The 16,704-nt window shown below is 41.1% G+C and overlaps 1 protein-coding gene across 2 annotated transcripts in view; it reads left to right on the top strand.

Moving 5' to 3' along the window:
- Nucleotides 1-16,704, top strand: part of itfg1 (integrin alpha FG-GAP repeat containing 1) — a 176,947-nt gene that overhangs the window by 76,518 nt on the left and 83,725 nt on the right. For both annotated transcript variants that reach the window (XM_047580096.1, XM_047580095.1), the window contains exon 10: nt 2,820-2,971. In XM_047580096.1, coding sequence (XP_047436052.1) covers nt 2,820-2,971 — 152 coding nt within the window. The remainder of the gene's footprint in view (nt 1-2,819; nt 2,972-16,704) is intronic.

Genomic DNA, 16,704 nt, shown 5'->3' with positions numbered 1-16,704 from the left:
AAGCATGAGATGGAATGATATTATGCACTCAGGTCCTGGATTGTTACCAATACTAAGTATAATACATAGATATTAAGTAACTATAATATAGACACTAGTAAATAGTAGACAGTGACTAAACAAGATAATTAAAATAAGATAAGTAAGGTAGAAATATAAATAAAAATGGCAACAAGCAGCATGAATTATTGAAGTCTGTGCAAAACAATTTGAGTTGTGCAAATCACACAGCTCCAACCAGAATTTAATAGTCTTAAACCTATGTCTGGTGGTCCTGCTCTTTATACTCCGCAGCCTCTTGCCTAAGGGGGGCAAAGAGTGCATGTGCTGGGTGTGTGGAGTCCTTCCTGATGTAGGTTGCCCTCTTCCTGCATCTGGAAGTGTAAATGTCCACTGTTGTGGAGAGGCTGACTCTAATAGTCCTTTGTGCAGCCTTCATCACCATATGCAGAGCCCGCGGAGCACAGGACACTCTCCACCATACATCTGTAGAATAAGATGAGGACTAAGCTCCCCAGTCCAGCATGTCTCAGCTGTCTGAGGAAGTAGAGGTGTCGGTGTGCTAGCCAGACCAGACTGGAAGTGTTATTTCTCCAGCTCAGGTTGTCATTTAGGTGAACACCCAAGTACTTGTAGCTGGAGACAACTTCCAACTGGAGATCCTCCGATGTTCAGAAGGAGAAAGTCCACAACCATCCCCTTTGTCTTCTTTGCTTTTATGCAGAGCTTCTTTTTCTGCAACAACCTTCCAAGTGTTCCACCTTTTGTCTGTAGCCGGACTTATTGCTGTTACTGATACATCAGACTGTTACTGATACATCAGACACTGCTGTGTCGTCTGTAAACTTCACGGGGTATTTCACTGAGCAGTCATACGTGAGCAGAGTGAACACAAGAGGGCCCAACACACAGCCCTGGGGGGAGCCAGTGCTGAGAGTGATGGAAGAGGAGGAGATGTTGTTGATCCTTACAGTCTGCAGCCTGTTTAACAAAAAGTCCAGTACCCAGTTCATGTGAGTACAGTTTATGAACCAATCAGAGATCATACAAACATAGGTGTTCCTGCTCTCCAGGTGGGTGAGGGCAGTGTGAACCACAGAAAAGATTGCATCCTTCCTCATCCTGACTATTGGGGTGAGGGCCATTGGTCATTCAGTCCTTTCACTGCCGGGCTCTTTGGAACCAGGATGATAGTGGTTGTCTGGGTGAGGGAGACATTGAAGATGTCCCTCAACACCCCAGAAAGTTGGTCTGCACAGTCCCTCAGCGGGATCAAATTGACCCCAAACACAGGAGTGTTAGCCAAAAACAAACAAGCCATGTTTACTCATTCTGACAGTAAAGATAGACAGGAAATCTATATACTTCAGGATGTGCGGGATTCGAACCAGGGCCAGCTGCAGCGAGGACTGTAGCTTCAACACATGGTGTGGGTGCTCTACCCACTGAGCTAAACACCACTCAAGTTTGTACTTTAAGCACACCTTCAAGCCACCATATCCAGCGGCAGAGCCTGGCTCTTTCAAACATGGACTGGGATGAGTCAACGGCTTCGGCAACCTCTTCAAACTCACTGTCTGAGTGGTACACTTTGTACTGAACAACTTCCTCAGCTAAACTGTCAAGAATGGTAATTTTACACCTTCAACTGATATAAAGAGGGGCAGTACTGATCAGGAATTTGCTCATTACTGCCACCTACTGCTCTGGAATTGTAAGCAGAAGTGATTTGCAATCTTAACCCATTAGAATTAGGTTGTGTTAACATAAATTAGTTAAGTAAATTTTAAATTGTTGTATTCTATGCTAAAACTACATGATTTAGAACTGTTCAACCACAAAACATGATTTTATATAATATACACTACACTTAGGTTAGACTTAGGTTAAGGTAACAGACACCCAGTTTGCTTTTTTTGAGTGTGTTGTTTATGCCAAATTCTGACCCTGCCATCCGAATGTCGCAGCTGAAATCAAGACTCACCAGACCAACGTTTTTCCAGTCTTCTCTTGTCCAATTTTGGTGCGCCTGTGTGAACTGTAGTCTCAGTTTCCTGTTCTTAGCTGACAGGAGTGGCACCTGGTGTGGTCTTCTACTGCTGTAGCCCATCTTCTTCAAGGTTCAACATTCAGAAAGAGTATTCTGCATTCTTTGGTTGTAACAAGTGGTTATTTGAGTTACTGTTGCCTTTCTGTCATCTCCAACCAGTCTGCCCATTCTCCTCTGACCTCTCACATCAACAAGACATTTTCATCCACACAACTGCTGCTCACTGGATATTTAGGACCATTCTCTGTAAACCCTAGAGATGGTTGTGCATGAAAATCCAAGTAGATCAGCAGTCTCTGAAGTACTCAGACCAGCCCGCCTGGCACCAACAACCATATCATATTCAAAGTCACTTAAATCCCCTTTTCTGATGCTCGGTTTGATCTTCAGCAAGTTGTCTTGATCACCTCTACTTGCCTAAATCCAATGAATTGCAGCCATGTGATTGGCTTATTAGCTATTTGTGTTAACAGGCAATTGAACAGGTATACCAAATAAATAATCATCATAATCAGTTGTTATTGGCTTTAAAATGGTCTTTTTAGCTTATCGTCGTTCAAAATTAAATAGGTATGGTATACATACCCTACCTATACTGCTTCTAGATTCAAGCTCTCAATGCTTCATTGTGAGCAAGGTAACTGCAATGGAACCAGTATGAAAATTGTTTTTGATGAGTGAAATTGCATGTTTTGTTTGTTTGTTTGTTCATCCTAATGTATCAAGTGTTTTTGATCAATGTCTAACTTTGGGTGGCTTGTCTTTGCAGTGGATACCAATCCTGTCAGATTTCCGGCAGAGGGATACAGTTTGGAGCTTTGTGCCAGGCAAACCAAGCCAACCCTTGGTCTTGCACCTCGGGGACTACAACCTGGATGGCTTCCCTGATGCCCTGGCTGTCCTCCGCAACAACAGTGGAGGGTAGGACGAAAAAAAACACCCATATGTGACATGTTACGTAACATTAGCTGGCCATCAATATTTTGCGATTGTCTAGCTATTTAACTTGTAACATCTATTATGAGTTACTTTAAGCTAATAAGTCTGCCTTTTCTTCTGTAAGTCGCTGCCCTTTTCTTTTTTCCAAGATCACACTTCTCCTTTTTGACCTGGTACCTGGGTGCTTGACGTGATGCCACTTTCAAGGCCACATTCTCACGAGTAATTAATGTGTAATACCCCCACTGGCGGCCCGCCACTCCTAAATGAATGTAGAGGAAACACTATGATGTCAAGAAAGGAAATGAGATATTGCTGATGTTAAGACAATCCTTTTTTGGCAGGAGATCCCTTGGAATCATGCCAAGTAGTAGTAGTAATATTCACTTCATGAGCCATCAGTGCAGAGGCACACAGTATCAGTATTTACATCTCTAGGTACAGCTACAAAGAGTTATGTTGCATTCAGTTGCATAAAAACCTTGTTTACATAGTCACTACTCTGGTTTAGGGAAATTATGGTATCAGTTATGATAGACTTGTTGCAAATCCATAACCCTTCTTATGAACCTCCAATGCCCCTCCTTGTTATGCAGCATTTAACAAATTGATTTGTACTTAAACGGCTTATGCATTAAATAAATAACTGTGAAATTACTGTGCTTGGAGTGGCACTAACTCACTGGCACTGTAGGCCCATCAACTATGGTATGTTTTTTGCTTGTTGGCTTGTTCTGATGGGTTGGTCAGTGATTAAACCACAAGACGAGGAGGTGGTAGATACATATATGAAAATTAATGTGATAGACCTGCTGTTTTAAGATTACAACCTTTCAAGAACATCTCTCTTATTTCCACACAATAGCAGTATAGTCAAATTGTAGTCATGCTTTGATAGATTAATTAAATCATCTTAAATTAGGCATAACTTATTGTGAGGATGTTCGTAACGTGGCAAAACTGCCCATGGTTATAGGATTTACAGTTTACAGTAATTTGCACTGAGCAATTGGGATATGTGACTTTGTAGTTGATACAGAAGTGGTTACTGTCCAGTTTAGTGGAGCACAGAATGCAAGGAGAGACGGCTAAGGTGAGCGTGTTCTTCAGCTTACAGATATGGCGACTGACAAGCAAGGCCTTTAAAAATCACTACAGCATACAGTGCAGGCATTGTGGGCACTAGGAATTGGACACATGTATTTGTTGAAGGACCTATGTGGATTATCTGTCCTCAAAGATGAAGATAAAATAGATGAAGGAGTCAGGGCCATGTTTGTCTATGCATACTGATTTCTGTGTGTGTGTTTGTGTAGTAGTTGTGTCAGAAATAGTAAAATGATGGATGAAGAGTTTCTTCAACACACATGCACATTTGAACCCTGCTCTCTTGTGTAGCCTCAATATAATCACCAGTAAGTCCTGTCGGGCACACAATCACACAAGCTATATCCTCTGGCCTTTACCCTTGATTTTTTCCCCCATTCCCTTTTCCCTTTAAGCCTGAAAAATCTGTACTGGAACATGGCCATTATTGCCCTTCAGTAACATTTAAAATCACAGCATCAGCATATGAAAAAGGAGAGAAGAAAGATGAGGAAGGATGGATGAACAGAGACCAGGGTGATGAAGGAAAGAAATTTTAAAGGATGGAGGAGCTGAGGGTATTAGGAAGTTCAACATGCTGCTTAAGATCCCCAGCGACTTCTATAGCTGCATCTTGACCAGCTGCACCACGTGTGGTAGGCAACACTATACTTTGTTGGACTGCAAATGCCCGCAGAGAGTGGCATGGTGAAGACTATTGAGAAGATCACCAGGACTCTACTGCCCTCTCTGCAGAGTATCTACCAGCGTAGAGTCCACAGCAGAACGGTCTCCATCACCAAGGACAGAGCACAGCAGGAATACTGATCTGAAATTGAAAACTTTGTATAACAAAGATGATATAGGATGAGGATAAATATATTGCACAGTACTATTTACAGGGAGGAGTAGGATGGAAATATTATGATAAGTTCAGGAGTCTTATGGCATGAAGAAGAAGAAACTGTTTTTGAATCTGGCTGTTTTGATCCATAGACTGTAGAACCTCCTTCCAGAAGCCAGCAGTGAGAACAGTCCATGGTGGGTGTGGGAGGGGTCTGTGTACTGAATGGGGAGCTGAAGTCTGGGAACACAATGCGCACGTGTGTGTTTTCCCCTCCAGATGCTCTAGGCTCCGACGGAGTGCAGAGGCAATGGCATCTTCAATGGAGCAGTTGGGGTGATAAGCAAACTGGTACGGATCAAATGTTGAAGGGAGTCTGGGGACAATGTGGTTCTTTACCAGCCTCTCAAAGCACTTCATCATGATGGGCGTGATTGTTACTGGGCAGTAAGGGAGGAGGTGGTGAAAAAAAAAAAAAGCAGAATGTTTTAGCATGCTTCCCTATATTTGGCCCTGAGGAGGGATTAACTAGGGGACCTTGACGTACGTCTTTTTTGATGCCTCAACCCTTTTTTGAACAATTCACGTAATCCCCAAAAAAAGTCATTCTGATCTGCCTTGCTTTTTTTTTTCTTTTGGTAAAAGAAAAGAAACTCTGATAACCAAATACTTGTACAGCCCAGACTGGTCTATTTTAGACCATTAACTCCCACGCTATCCCTTTTGTTTTTTCTCTCTTATCCTTTCAGCTGATTATTTATAACCGCTTTTCAGATAAAAGTCCTGCCAGTCTGCATCACTCCTCCTTCTGGCAAATTGAATGCTGATTTAAGTGAAGCAAACAGAGAGACAGAAAGAGAGAGGGTGTGAGATGAGAGTAATCGGGTGGAATCAATGGAACAATGAGCAGATGGAGTCAGCTGAAGGAATAAATAAAGATTTCGAAGTTTATTTCAGAATGCATGAGGTAATTTTCTGTTGGTGCTCAAGTTTGTTTGGCTTTGATAAAACCAATTGTTGCCTATATAACCTCAGACAGAAAAAGAAATGTCCTTTTAGAACTTCTTTGTAAATCTATTTAGATTATTATTTATAAGACCTCATCACCTCGAGGCCATATAGAAAAATATGCTATTTACATTTATTTGAAGCTATGACAGTATATTTTTGTGTCAACTATCAGATGCTCACCAGACACAATACTGCAAAGTAGACCAATTTGTAAAACTTGTCAATTCACTAAAAAGACCTTGTTGAAAGGACCTGATTTCAGGCCATGGATAACAGCTGAAGAAACTCAGTGTGTGCTGCTGGGGTGTACAGAGCCCCCACTACATCACTTACAAGTTACTTTTTATCTTGCAGTGTGTCCCATATTAGAAATTTAATTGTAATGTCGGACTGGCACTGGGGTATGAATGTGCGTGTGCTTGTGTAAGCAAATGGGTGCATGTGTCTGTGACTGTAAAGGCGCTTTGAGTACCTTCGAGTAGGTAGAAAAGCGTTATATAAAAGCAAGACCATTTACCATTTACCACGCCTGGGTCATAATCCCTCCATTGTGTCCTGGGCCGTTGAGGTGGGAGGCGTCCAGGAGGCGTCCTTACTAGATCCCTGAATCACCTCAACTGACTCCTCTCGATGTGTAGGAGCAGCGGCTCTACTCTGAGCTCCTCCTGTGTGTCCGGGCTCCTAACCCTATCTCTAGGGTTGAGCCTGGCCACCCTGCGAAGGAAACTCATTTAAGCCACTTGTATCCGCAATTTTGGTCTTTTGGTCATTACCCAAAGTTCATGACCATCAGTGAGGGTTGGAACATAGATCGACCAGTAAATTGAGAGCTTTGCATTTTGGCTTAGCTTGACAGTCCGGTTAAGTTCCCGCATCACTGGAGACGCTGCTCTGATCCGTCTGTTGATTTCCCACAAGATCCCAAGATACTCCTCCTCCACTTGAGGCGGGACATCCTCCCTGACCAGCAACCAACCTTTTTCAGGCTGAGGACCATGGCCTCAGACTTGCAGGAGCTGATGTCAGCTGGAGGTCTTAGTTCAATGAAGCTAAGAAGACCACATCATCCACAAAAAGCACCACCCAGTGCCTACAAATTCTGTCCATAAAAGTTATGAATAGAACCTGTGACGAAGAGCAGCCCTGGCAGAGTCCAACCCTCACGGACCAAACTTGCTCTCCTTTGTCACAGGGACCATACACCTCATACTCCTGAAGCATCCCCCACAGGATGCCTCTGGGGACACGGTCGTAAGCCTTCTCTAAGTCTACAAAAGACATGTGGACTGTTTGGGCAAACTCCCATTTCCCCTCCAGCACCCTAGCGAGGGTAAAGAGCTTCCCCTGATGTCCATGCAATGCAGAAGCGTGTCAGCCAGGACAGTCTTAAGATACCCAGGGTGGATCTCATCCGTTCCTGGTGCTGCTTCACCGAGGAGTTGTTTCACTACTTCGGCAACTTCTGCCCCAGTGATTGGATGGTCCAACCATGGGCCCTCCGGCTCTGTTTCCTCTATGGAATACATGTTGCTGGGATTGAGGAACTCCTCAAAATATTACTTCCACCGTTGGAAAATAGAGTTAGTTGACCCTTCATTGATGTCAGCAGCTCCCTGTCCCCACCAAAAACACTGTGGGTAAGTTGTCGCCTGCCACCTCTGAGGCGCCAGATGGTTTGAGAGAATCTTTTCAGAGCCGATCTGTCTTCTTTCATAACCTCGCCAAACTCCCTCAACAACTGCCCTGGCCATGCACCGCTTAACCAATATGGCGTTAGTTATGGATAGACTGCGACTCGCACAAAGTCCAATAACTGAACAACGCTCAGGTATCAGATTTTTGTGCATTTCTGGATTCAATTTTGAAGGTTTTGCACCATTTTGAAGGTTTATCAGCTTCTGTCAGTCAGTAGTGGGCAGGGGCAATACATGGAGACATATGCAGACATATTAAATCTGAAGCTGTGGATTAGCTCAGTAAAATAAAGCTACAAAAGTATTATAATGCAATTTTAATACACAAGCAGAGAGCTCAAGCTACAAGACAGACTTTGAATGTGTGATTGTGTCTAACATAGTCTATACATATTACATAATTTCTATTGGCAGCTTCCAAAACTTCCAAAACAGAAAATGCCTCTAAACTCACTGTCATCCTCTTGCACACACACTTACATGCTCACACAGATGAACATTATTACAAAGAATACAAGGCTATTGCTCCCTGTTGAAATTACCCCTCCCCTCTCCCGCAAAATATATGTGAGTCAGATATAATACAATATAACTGGCCTTGAGTTTGACTGGTGTGCCATAGGGTGACAGTCTATCACAGCTTGACTGTCAGAGAGCAAGTGTTCCTCCTGGCTATACAAAAAACATCAAATAAGGAAACAAATATAAGAAAGATAGATAGATTGCTACAGTAAAAAACAAAACAAACAAAAAAAAAAAACAGTAAATCCAGAAATAACATAAGTAAGGGTTAGACTTAAACTGCTTGTGTTTTTATGTGTGTGCATGTGGTATAAGATTGTATGCCTCATCCACTAGCTCTCATAGAATATGATCATCCCCATTTCCTCTTCATTATATTACACCCATACTGTGATTAAAAGGTCAGCTTTAAACTGTGATGAGTGTCAACGTCTTGACTTAGATACAGCATGTGTTTCTAAAGAAATTGGAAACAAAAGCCAAATCAACTTCTGAACCAGATCAGCACTTCTCCACAGCTGAGGCTCTCTCAAACCCTGATCAGTCATCATTCTCGATGACCTTTAACCTCAGTAGATGATTACAGATGAGACCAACAGATTACAATAAAAAGCCTTTGCTTAATCACTCATTCACACACGCAAAGATAATGATATAACTTCAGCTTTCAGCCCACACATTGAGGCCATCAAGATCTGTTTACTTTTTCAAAGATGAATATCGGAGAAAATAAAACTGAACTTTTTTTTCATCTTAGTATTTTTAATAATAATTTTAAAAAGATACAGCGTATATTTTTTCCCTTTATATTTTGTTTTATATCTTGAACACTACCACCCCCTGTCACTCCAATCAAACCTTCAAAATAACCATTTCCAAAGCGTAGGAGTCAGCAAGCAGTAACATGGAATGGCAAAGACAGTCTTCTGTCCTTTGTGGATATCACAGTCATGTCTTCAGTGTGATGTCGATGTGTGATAATGACTACAAATCAAGCAAATAATTATTCATTTTGGTTGTTCAATCAAAATAGTATTAGATATTTGTCACCTATATTCTTCACTGTGGAAAGAATAATTCCTAAACTAAATGCTTGTCTTACATTTTTCTTGAACTGGCATCTCTTAAGGGTCGAATAATTAAAAGTAATTAACAATGTATAATTTTGTGTAGTGTTTTTTTTTTTTTTTCTTTTTTTTTTTTTTTTTTTCCATTTCAATTTGGACGTTAAATAAAGTGAGAGACATTTTATTTTCTGTATTGTATGTAGCTACACCGGAATCTCTCATTTATATTTGTTTTTGTAGACTTACATGGACAGCATTCCTATACAACTCTGTGTGTATGTGGGATAGTGTGTAATAAACACAAATATTAACACAAAAAGTATTTAAAATTTGTATTCAATGCAAGATTTTCCAATACTGTCAACATATACAGCATTTTGAGTGTGTTGGATGATAAACTATTGACCAAGTAATACTCATACTACATTTTTTTTTTTCAGGCTTACATAGACTGTGGGCAAAAGTTAATGGCAGCGCTGGTCTCTGCATTCACAGACTTGATTTCAGGATGTTTGTTTTTTCCAGGCATGCACTGTGATACATTTATATAACAATAGCTAACAGTTACACAAAATATAATCTTATTAAAAAAAAAAAAAAATACAATATATTTGTGAAGTTTGTGTCAATATTTAAGGGACATATGTATACTGATGTGGACATATTTACACCAGTCAGCTTTCCCACTCTGTTGAGCTTATCATACTTACAAAAGAACTGAATTTTCCTTTGATCAGGAAGTGTGTTTTTCTTTGGTGTTTCTATCAGTGTGAAGTGTGTGGTGTGTAGTTGTCTGTAGTTCGCACTACCTCTCCTTCTGTCTTTTACCTCTAACTAGCTGATGTCAGATTAAAAATACGAATAGGACCTTCCAAACTACCTAGGCTTTTAGAGTTGGGTGAAAGACACACACACGATACAGATCTTGGCTGTTCCTGGACAAAGCAACCGCAATGAGAATAAAATAAAGAGATGTAAAATCAAATCACTAATAAATTCTCTGTAATAATGACTCTTACCGCTTTGTCCCTTCTCTCCACTGAACTGAGTAGAGCTGCTCCTTTAATGTTATTGTTCTTAGCTGAACAAGCTAAGAACAAATGTGTAATTAGCCTTGCATATGAAACTTGATACATTTGAGAGCTATTCGGCCTGACAGCTATTCGTTCCTAGACATTCTGACAAAGACAAAAAATATTTTCATGTGTGACAGATGGGAAACAGGGTAGACAACCCACATTCCCCATCTACCCACAGATGCCACAGTTAGATCTCGTTTCCAGTAGATAGTCCTTGGCATGTCTTTCTAGGTAACTTGAAGGATGGCATGCGATTGATTGCATGCTAGCATGTTGTAGGATTTATGGCAGTAATGTCCCATGTCGATCCAGTGGTCATCTTATCAGACACCTGGCATTTGTAGTTGCACCTTTTAATGGTTCCTGTGATAATTCCCCACCACCCCGACATTTGATAATAGTGTCTACGAAAAATACTGACCATGGCCTGGAGTGGTCTGTTTCTGACCTGTGGAGATCCAAACTACAGTCTTCATGGCCTCCTGCAGTTGTCAGCTTCTACCTGCATGAACAATTGTCCAACATGTCCATGATTCCTCTTATGCTCTCAAACTGTCACATAACATCATCAGCTATATCTTGTGTTATTAAATTCCATGTGTTTGCTTTAGTCTGGTGTATCTATGACAGAAATTTGTGTATCGTGTTTCTCCTGCTCTTCTTTTCTCTCTATCTTCTCTGTTTCTGCCCAGCTGGCCTTCGGCAGATGGGTCCCTCCATATGAGCTGGGTTATGCTTAAGGTTTCGTCTTGTTAAAAGGGAGTTTTTCCTTGCTACTGTCACCTTCAGGGTTGTTCTGGAGGTTTCAGGCTGGGTTTTGTAAAGCGTCTTGAGACAATTTGTAGTGTTACAGGCACTATATATAAATAAATTTACCTGTTTAGACACAGGGGAGCAGTAGGAAATTTGTACATCCCCACTGTCTTTTTCTCTCCTCCTCATTTTGTACATCAAAGACATAATGTTTGACTGAGTGCTGCTGGAAAGACTCTCTCCATGGGAACACACTGCTTCCATTCAGCACAAAGATAATAGTCCCTTCTGTGCTCACCAGTTTACTTTGAAAATTAATTAAATCTTTCTTGTTAAGGCTTCAGACCCCTCCCAGGGATTGAGCACAAGAGAGACTCTGTATGTACAGCCTATGTGTGCCAGAGAGAGACAGAGATGGCGGGAATGTTTGTTTGGTTTGCCAAACTCTGTACAAGATACTACCTGAAGGCAATAGTAGACAGTGAGGAGAACTTCCTAAATGAATGAAAAGTTCACCTCTGATCTTATAAGTCTCTTTCACACTGAAAGGCAATCAACCTGGGATTTTATCGGTTCGGCTCGGCATGACGCGGCTTCAAGGTGAACAGGAATGTCACGTCAACCTGTGTTTTTCACTTTGATGCTGATATATCTGCCTGTTACATTCTGACTTGATGGCCTGACAGACTATATCATTGTAGAAGCTTTTAATCTCTGTAGGGCAGAGATTGTTTTTTTCTTTTTTTCAATCAAACAAATCAAATTTGTTGACACAATTGTTAATGGAAGCATGTAGGTAAATGGCGACTGTGTTTATATACAACTTGTATAGCGATGTCCCACACTTTTGTAACGATCATGGCAGTGCTCTGCATCCGTGTAAAAGATGGGATTTGGTGGCAGATATCGGGCTCAGGGCAGGACAGTGATTTATTCAAATGTTAGCAACTTTTGAAAGAGCGGGATTTGACCGGTCCATTCTTCCGGTCATCAACAAACTACAGTGTTATCTGCAATGTACGCGATGAGGTATGAGGAAGGAAAAAACAGGCATACAGCTCTCACAGCAGGAGGTCCAACCCGGGACTTTTGGCGATGTAAAAGTGCACCAAACTCGAGTTGACCCGGGTCTGAAAATGCCGTGATTTTTGTGAAAGCAGTATCACAATCAGTAATCCATATATATCATGTTGTTTGGAGAAAGCAGTCATCACAATCCATTTAACCTCCATTCTACAGACTTAGACAGACTTTAATTATCCACGAGGGAAATTACTTTGTCACTGTAGCTTTGTTGCACATAATAGTAAAACACTTATAAAAACCTCAAGAAAGATAAATAAAATGAGACTGAATAAAAGTAACATAAAAAATAAGCAGTGTATCAAAAAATTTTACAGAATTAGCATTATGAAAATATACAAAAGTAGTTGGCAAAATGGTGTCCAAGGTGATGTGGATGTTTGGTCAGTTGCATAGCAACAGCAATGTGGATCGTGTCATCATGGTGTTTCTCGTCAATGGTTTTTACTTATTGGCTGAGAGACGGATGTAAATTCAAAAGGAGTATATCTGCCCAGTCTGAAGCTGTGCACAGACGTACTGTGGTCCTATGAACCAGACTCCCTCCGGGTCCCATCAAGCACACACAGTCCATCGATCCCACTGCCGAAACCTCATGTTCCCCGTGAGTACAGATGGCACCGCTGACCCGAAACTCTTTCTCTGCTCCTCCACCGCCAACTCCAGCCTGGCATCCAAAGCACTTCTTTTGAAATTTAGTGGGAGTCTCAGTCCTCACTCCGGGCAGCTCAGGCCTCACTCTGGGCAGCTTAGGGGACATGGACAGCGCTAGCAGCCAATAGCAGGAACACACCAACAGACACAACGGCAGAACTCCACAGCCAACGACCAACTCCACAGCCAAAAAACTAAAAGTCAGAAAAAACTAAATAAATATAGCACAAAAGACAAAAATTACCAAAAACCATTTGATTGGTTCAAGGCACAGAAAAAACAACAAGTCAGACAAAACAAAAACAACCATTAACACGCTAAGAATAACGTAAACAAGTTATTCTTCGCAGAGCTACTAGCAACATGCAGCCACTCTTTCGGCGCATTATTCAAAAAAAAATAAAATAAAATAAACCGTGGAAAAGTCAGCAACAATCCTTAGATACTAGCATAATTTGTTACTTTCTTTCTTTATTGTTCTCTTTCTTCAGCTCTTTCCACATTCTTAAAGCTACATTATGTATTTGCTTTATCACTGAGATAAATTAAATGCTAATATCAGTGTTGATAAACCAGACCCATGTTTCATGCCTTTCATTTTGGATGGTTTTGTGGCACTCACTGGGGTGCATCTGACTGTTTGCCATTCTCTGGACAGTCTTCTTCTGGGTATAATACCATTTTACAAGGTGTTGATATGGACTATGTTCTTAGACCATTCAGTATATCTTAACTTACAAGTTGTTTCCAGCCTGTTTCCTGTTGCTGTCTGCCCTGTATTGTCTATTATACGTATTCCATTTCTGAAGGGGAATGGTGTTTTTCTCCGACTATAGAGTTTGACGAGCAATCTCACCTGTTCCCTGTGTGTGTGGTCACTCGTTCACAAGCCCACAAAAGAGCACGAAGAGCCTAAACACACCACAAGTTTGGCTGCCCGATCTTCTAAGAATCTCTCTTTCCCAGTTGGTTGTGAAAAGTTGTGTGCTGCTCAAACAGCAGACTCACCATTACAGAAGTGTTATGCAAGTTTGTTAAGCGCTGATAAAGCTGGTGATGTACCCATTCCATTTTTCATTGGTAAGGATGTGCTGGCAATCAGTCACGTCAGATACCTCTGATTGGAGCACTGTTATCCAATTGTAGTTTTTTCAGTTTCTCACATCAATATTCTAAGTCTAGCTCATGAAAGTCTGTTGTCTGGGCACCAGTTGATCCTTAAGCGCTTCTTTTAGCCAGGATTTAAAATGGATGCTGTGAACTACTGTTGTAGCTGCCACATGTGCCAGGCAGTTGACCTAATCAGCCTGTCCCTCCTGCTCAACTCCACCCCATTCCTGCCATAGGAATGCCTTTTAAGTGTCATAATTCTGATTTTGTTTGTGTTTTTCCATGATCCATGATTGGTTTGTATGATTGCCCTCATTAGTTTCACCTGTGTCTCATCCCCCCTCTGGCCCTGTGTGTATATATAGCCCTGCCTTTCCTCTAGTTCCTTGTCGCATTGTTTTAGTCTCCATGTTCCCGTTTTCAAGGTTTTTGTTGCTGTTTTTTGCATTTTGGATTAACCTGCCGTCTGCATTGCTTTTAGTTGAATTTCGCGTGTATTGCTATTACAAATATGTACAAAGAGCGGTAATCAGTTTTTACTTACCCTTCTGTCTGCTGCCAGTCAATATTGGGAAGCCATTCCACTGCGAAAGAACACCTCCAGGTCAGTTGTAAAGGCATTAACCAAATGCTTGTCAACATTTGGGTTACCACTTATTATCCAGACAGATCAGGGAACAAATTTTCAAGCTAAGTTGTTCAAGCAGGTCCAGTGCTTACTGTACTGAATCACCGGGTGCGTTGGACTATTGGCATCAGATGTTAAAGTCTAGGTTGCGTAAATCTTGCATGAAAACACAGAAAAATTGGGATGAAGATATTCCATTAGTCCTGTTTGCAATCACAGAAGCTATGTAGGAATTCCTAGATTTGAATCCAGCAGAGGTGATGTTTGTCATACTCTGCTTAAAGTGTTGAAAGAGGATGAACGAAGGATGAAAAGCCTAAGATGAAAAATATACTCGCACTGCACAGTGGCTCCGTGGTTAGCATTGATGCCTCTCAGCGAGAAGGCCCGGGTTTGAGCCGGGCCTTTCTAGATGGTGTTTGCATGTTCTCCCTGTGTCTGTGTGCGCTTTCTCTGGGTACTCATGTTTCCTTCCATCTCCAAAGACATGCCTGTTAGGCTAATTGGTGATTCTAAATTGACCTTAGGTGTGAGTGTGAATGGTTGTTTGTCTCTGTTAGCCCTGTGATGGATGACGGCCTCTTGCCCGATGACAGCTGGGATAGTCTCCTGCAATCCCTGTGACCCCAGTGAGGATAAGCAGCAGTAGTAGAAGATGAGATGAAAAATATACTCAATTGTTTTACCACCTGTGCAACCTGTGAAATGAATGTACAGACTTGTATTTTGGGGAAACATACCAATGATTCAGCAGTCCACCTACACCTGCAGGACAAAGGACATTCTTTTTTGATTTTTTTTTTTTTTTTCCAATGTCTTTATTGAGTTTTCATATAACAAAAACAAGAGAAAAAAGAGATACAAATATAAAGCAGGAGGCTGGAGAGACACGAATGGAAGGTTCAGAGTTTCTGTTCCTTCACATACATGTCATTATGAGTAGTGAGATATATAAACACATGCCAGAGAGTGCTGTCCTAGGCAAAAACAACCAGAACAACAAGAGGGGATGGGGCCATATCATACATAAATATATAGTATAGAATATATAGAAATAAGAGTGGGGAAGTCTCCCCAAAGAGAGCATCCAGTTTTTACATTCTACCACAGCAGCATCATTAACGTCAAGAATATAATGTATAAGTATAATCATGCAACGTGCTGATGTGTTGATCCATACTGTATTTTCTCACTTATGGTCCACCAGGCTCTTCAACACAATGGCTGATAGTCTTGTACCAATATAAATCAGGAATGGAACAGAAGTTTGTTTATCCTGTTTCTTCTGCTCTTCTTTTCTCTCTATCTTCTCTGTTTCTACCTGGCTGGCTTTCGGCAGATGGGTCCCTTCATATGAGCTGGATTTTTTTCTGTTAAAAGGGAGTTTTTCCTTGCCACCATCACCCCCAGGCTTGCTCTCGAGGTTTCAGGCTGGTTTTTGTGAGGCGTCTTGAGACAATTTGTGTTGTTATTGGTGCTATATAAATAAAATTGAATTGAATAGGGACCAGACTTTATAGAAAACATCAGTCATACATCTGGACCTATATGTAAAGTATTCCATGGATGACATATCAAAAATAACCTTATGCCATCCAGCTATTGTGGGGGATTTACACTTTGGCAATATATTCTTCTTTGCACACTCTCCACCTTGACATTACACTTTGTGCACTGTTCTGATTTACTGTTATTCAGTTTATGTCTAAACTGGGGAGTGATCTGTAAACGGTGAAGAAATCTAAATTGGGTTTATCTTGCGCTATTACAGACTGAGATGATGTTTGCCGATTCCCATATCCGTTCCCAAATCACCTCATCAACATCCATATTTGGATCATTGGTCCAGTCTCTACTCATGAAAGCAGGTTAACCTTTATCATATTTAATGAGTACCTGATATCCATGATCCAGAATGCCTTTGTTCTTGCGAATAGTAACTATCTTTTCCAATGTGGAGAGTTGGTAATAGAGCCCTGTGTCTTTTTGGCTATTTACAGATACAGAAATTTTTAAAGACCTAAAATTCATTTTGTGAAAGGCTATACTTTTTACACACTTGAGTGAATGACAAAAGTACATCCTTTTCATATAAGTGTCCAATAGTAAGGATACCTTTACTTCTGCATAGCTCAAAGCCCCTATCTATAGCACCGGGACAAAAAATCTATGTTACACCATACC

Source organism: Mugil cephalus, chromosome 3 (genome assembly GCF_022458985.1).
Source record: "Mugil cephalus isolate CIBA_MC_2020 chromosome 3, CIBA_Mcephalus_1.1, whole genome shotgun sequence".
Classification (NCBI taxonomy): Eukaryota; Metazoa; Chordata; class Actinopteri; order Mugiliformes; family Mugilidae; genus Mugil; species Mugil cephalus.
Note: the sequence above shows the minus strand (reverse complement) of the source record. Positions and strands in the feature narration are given on the sequence as shown.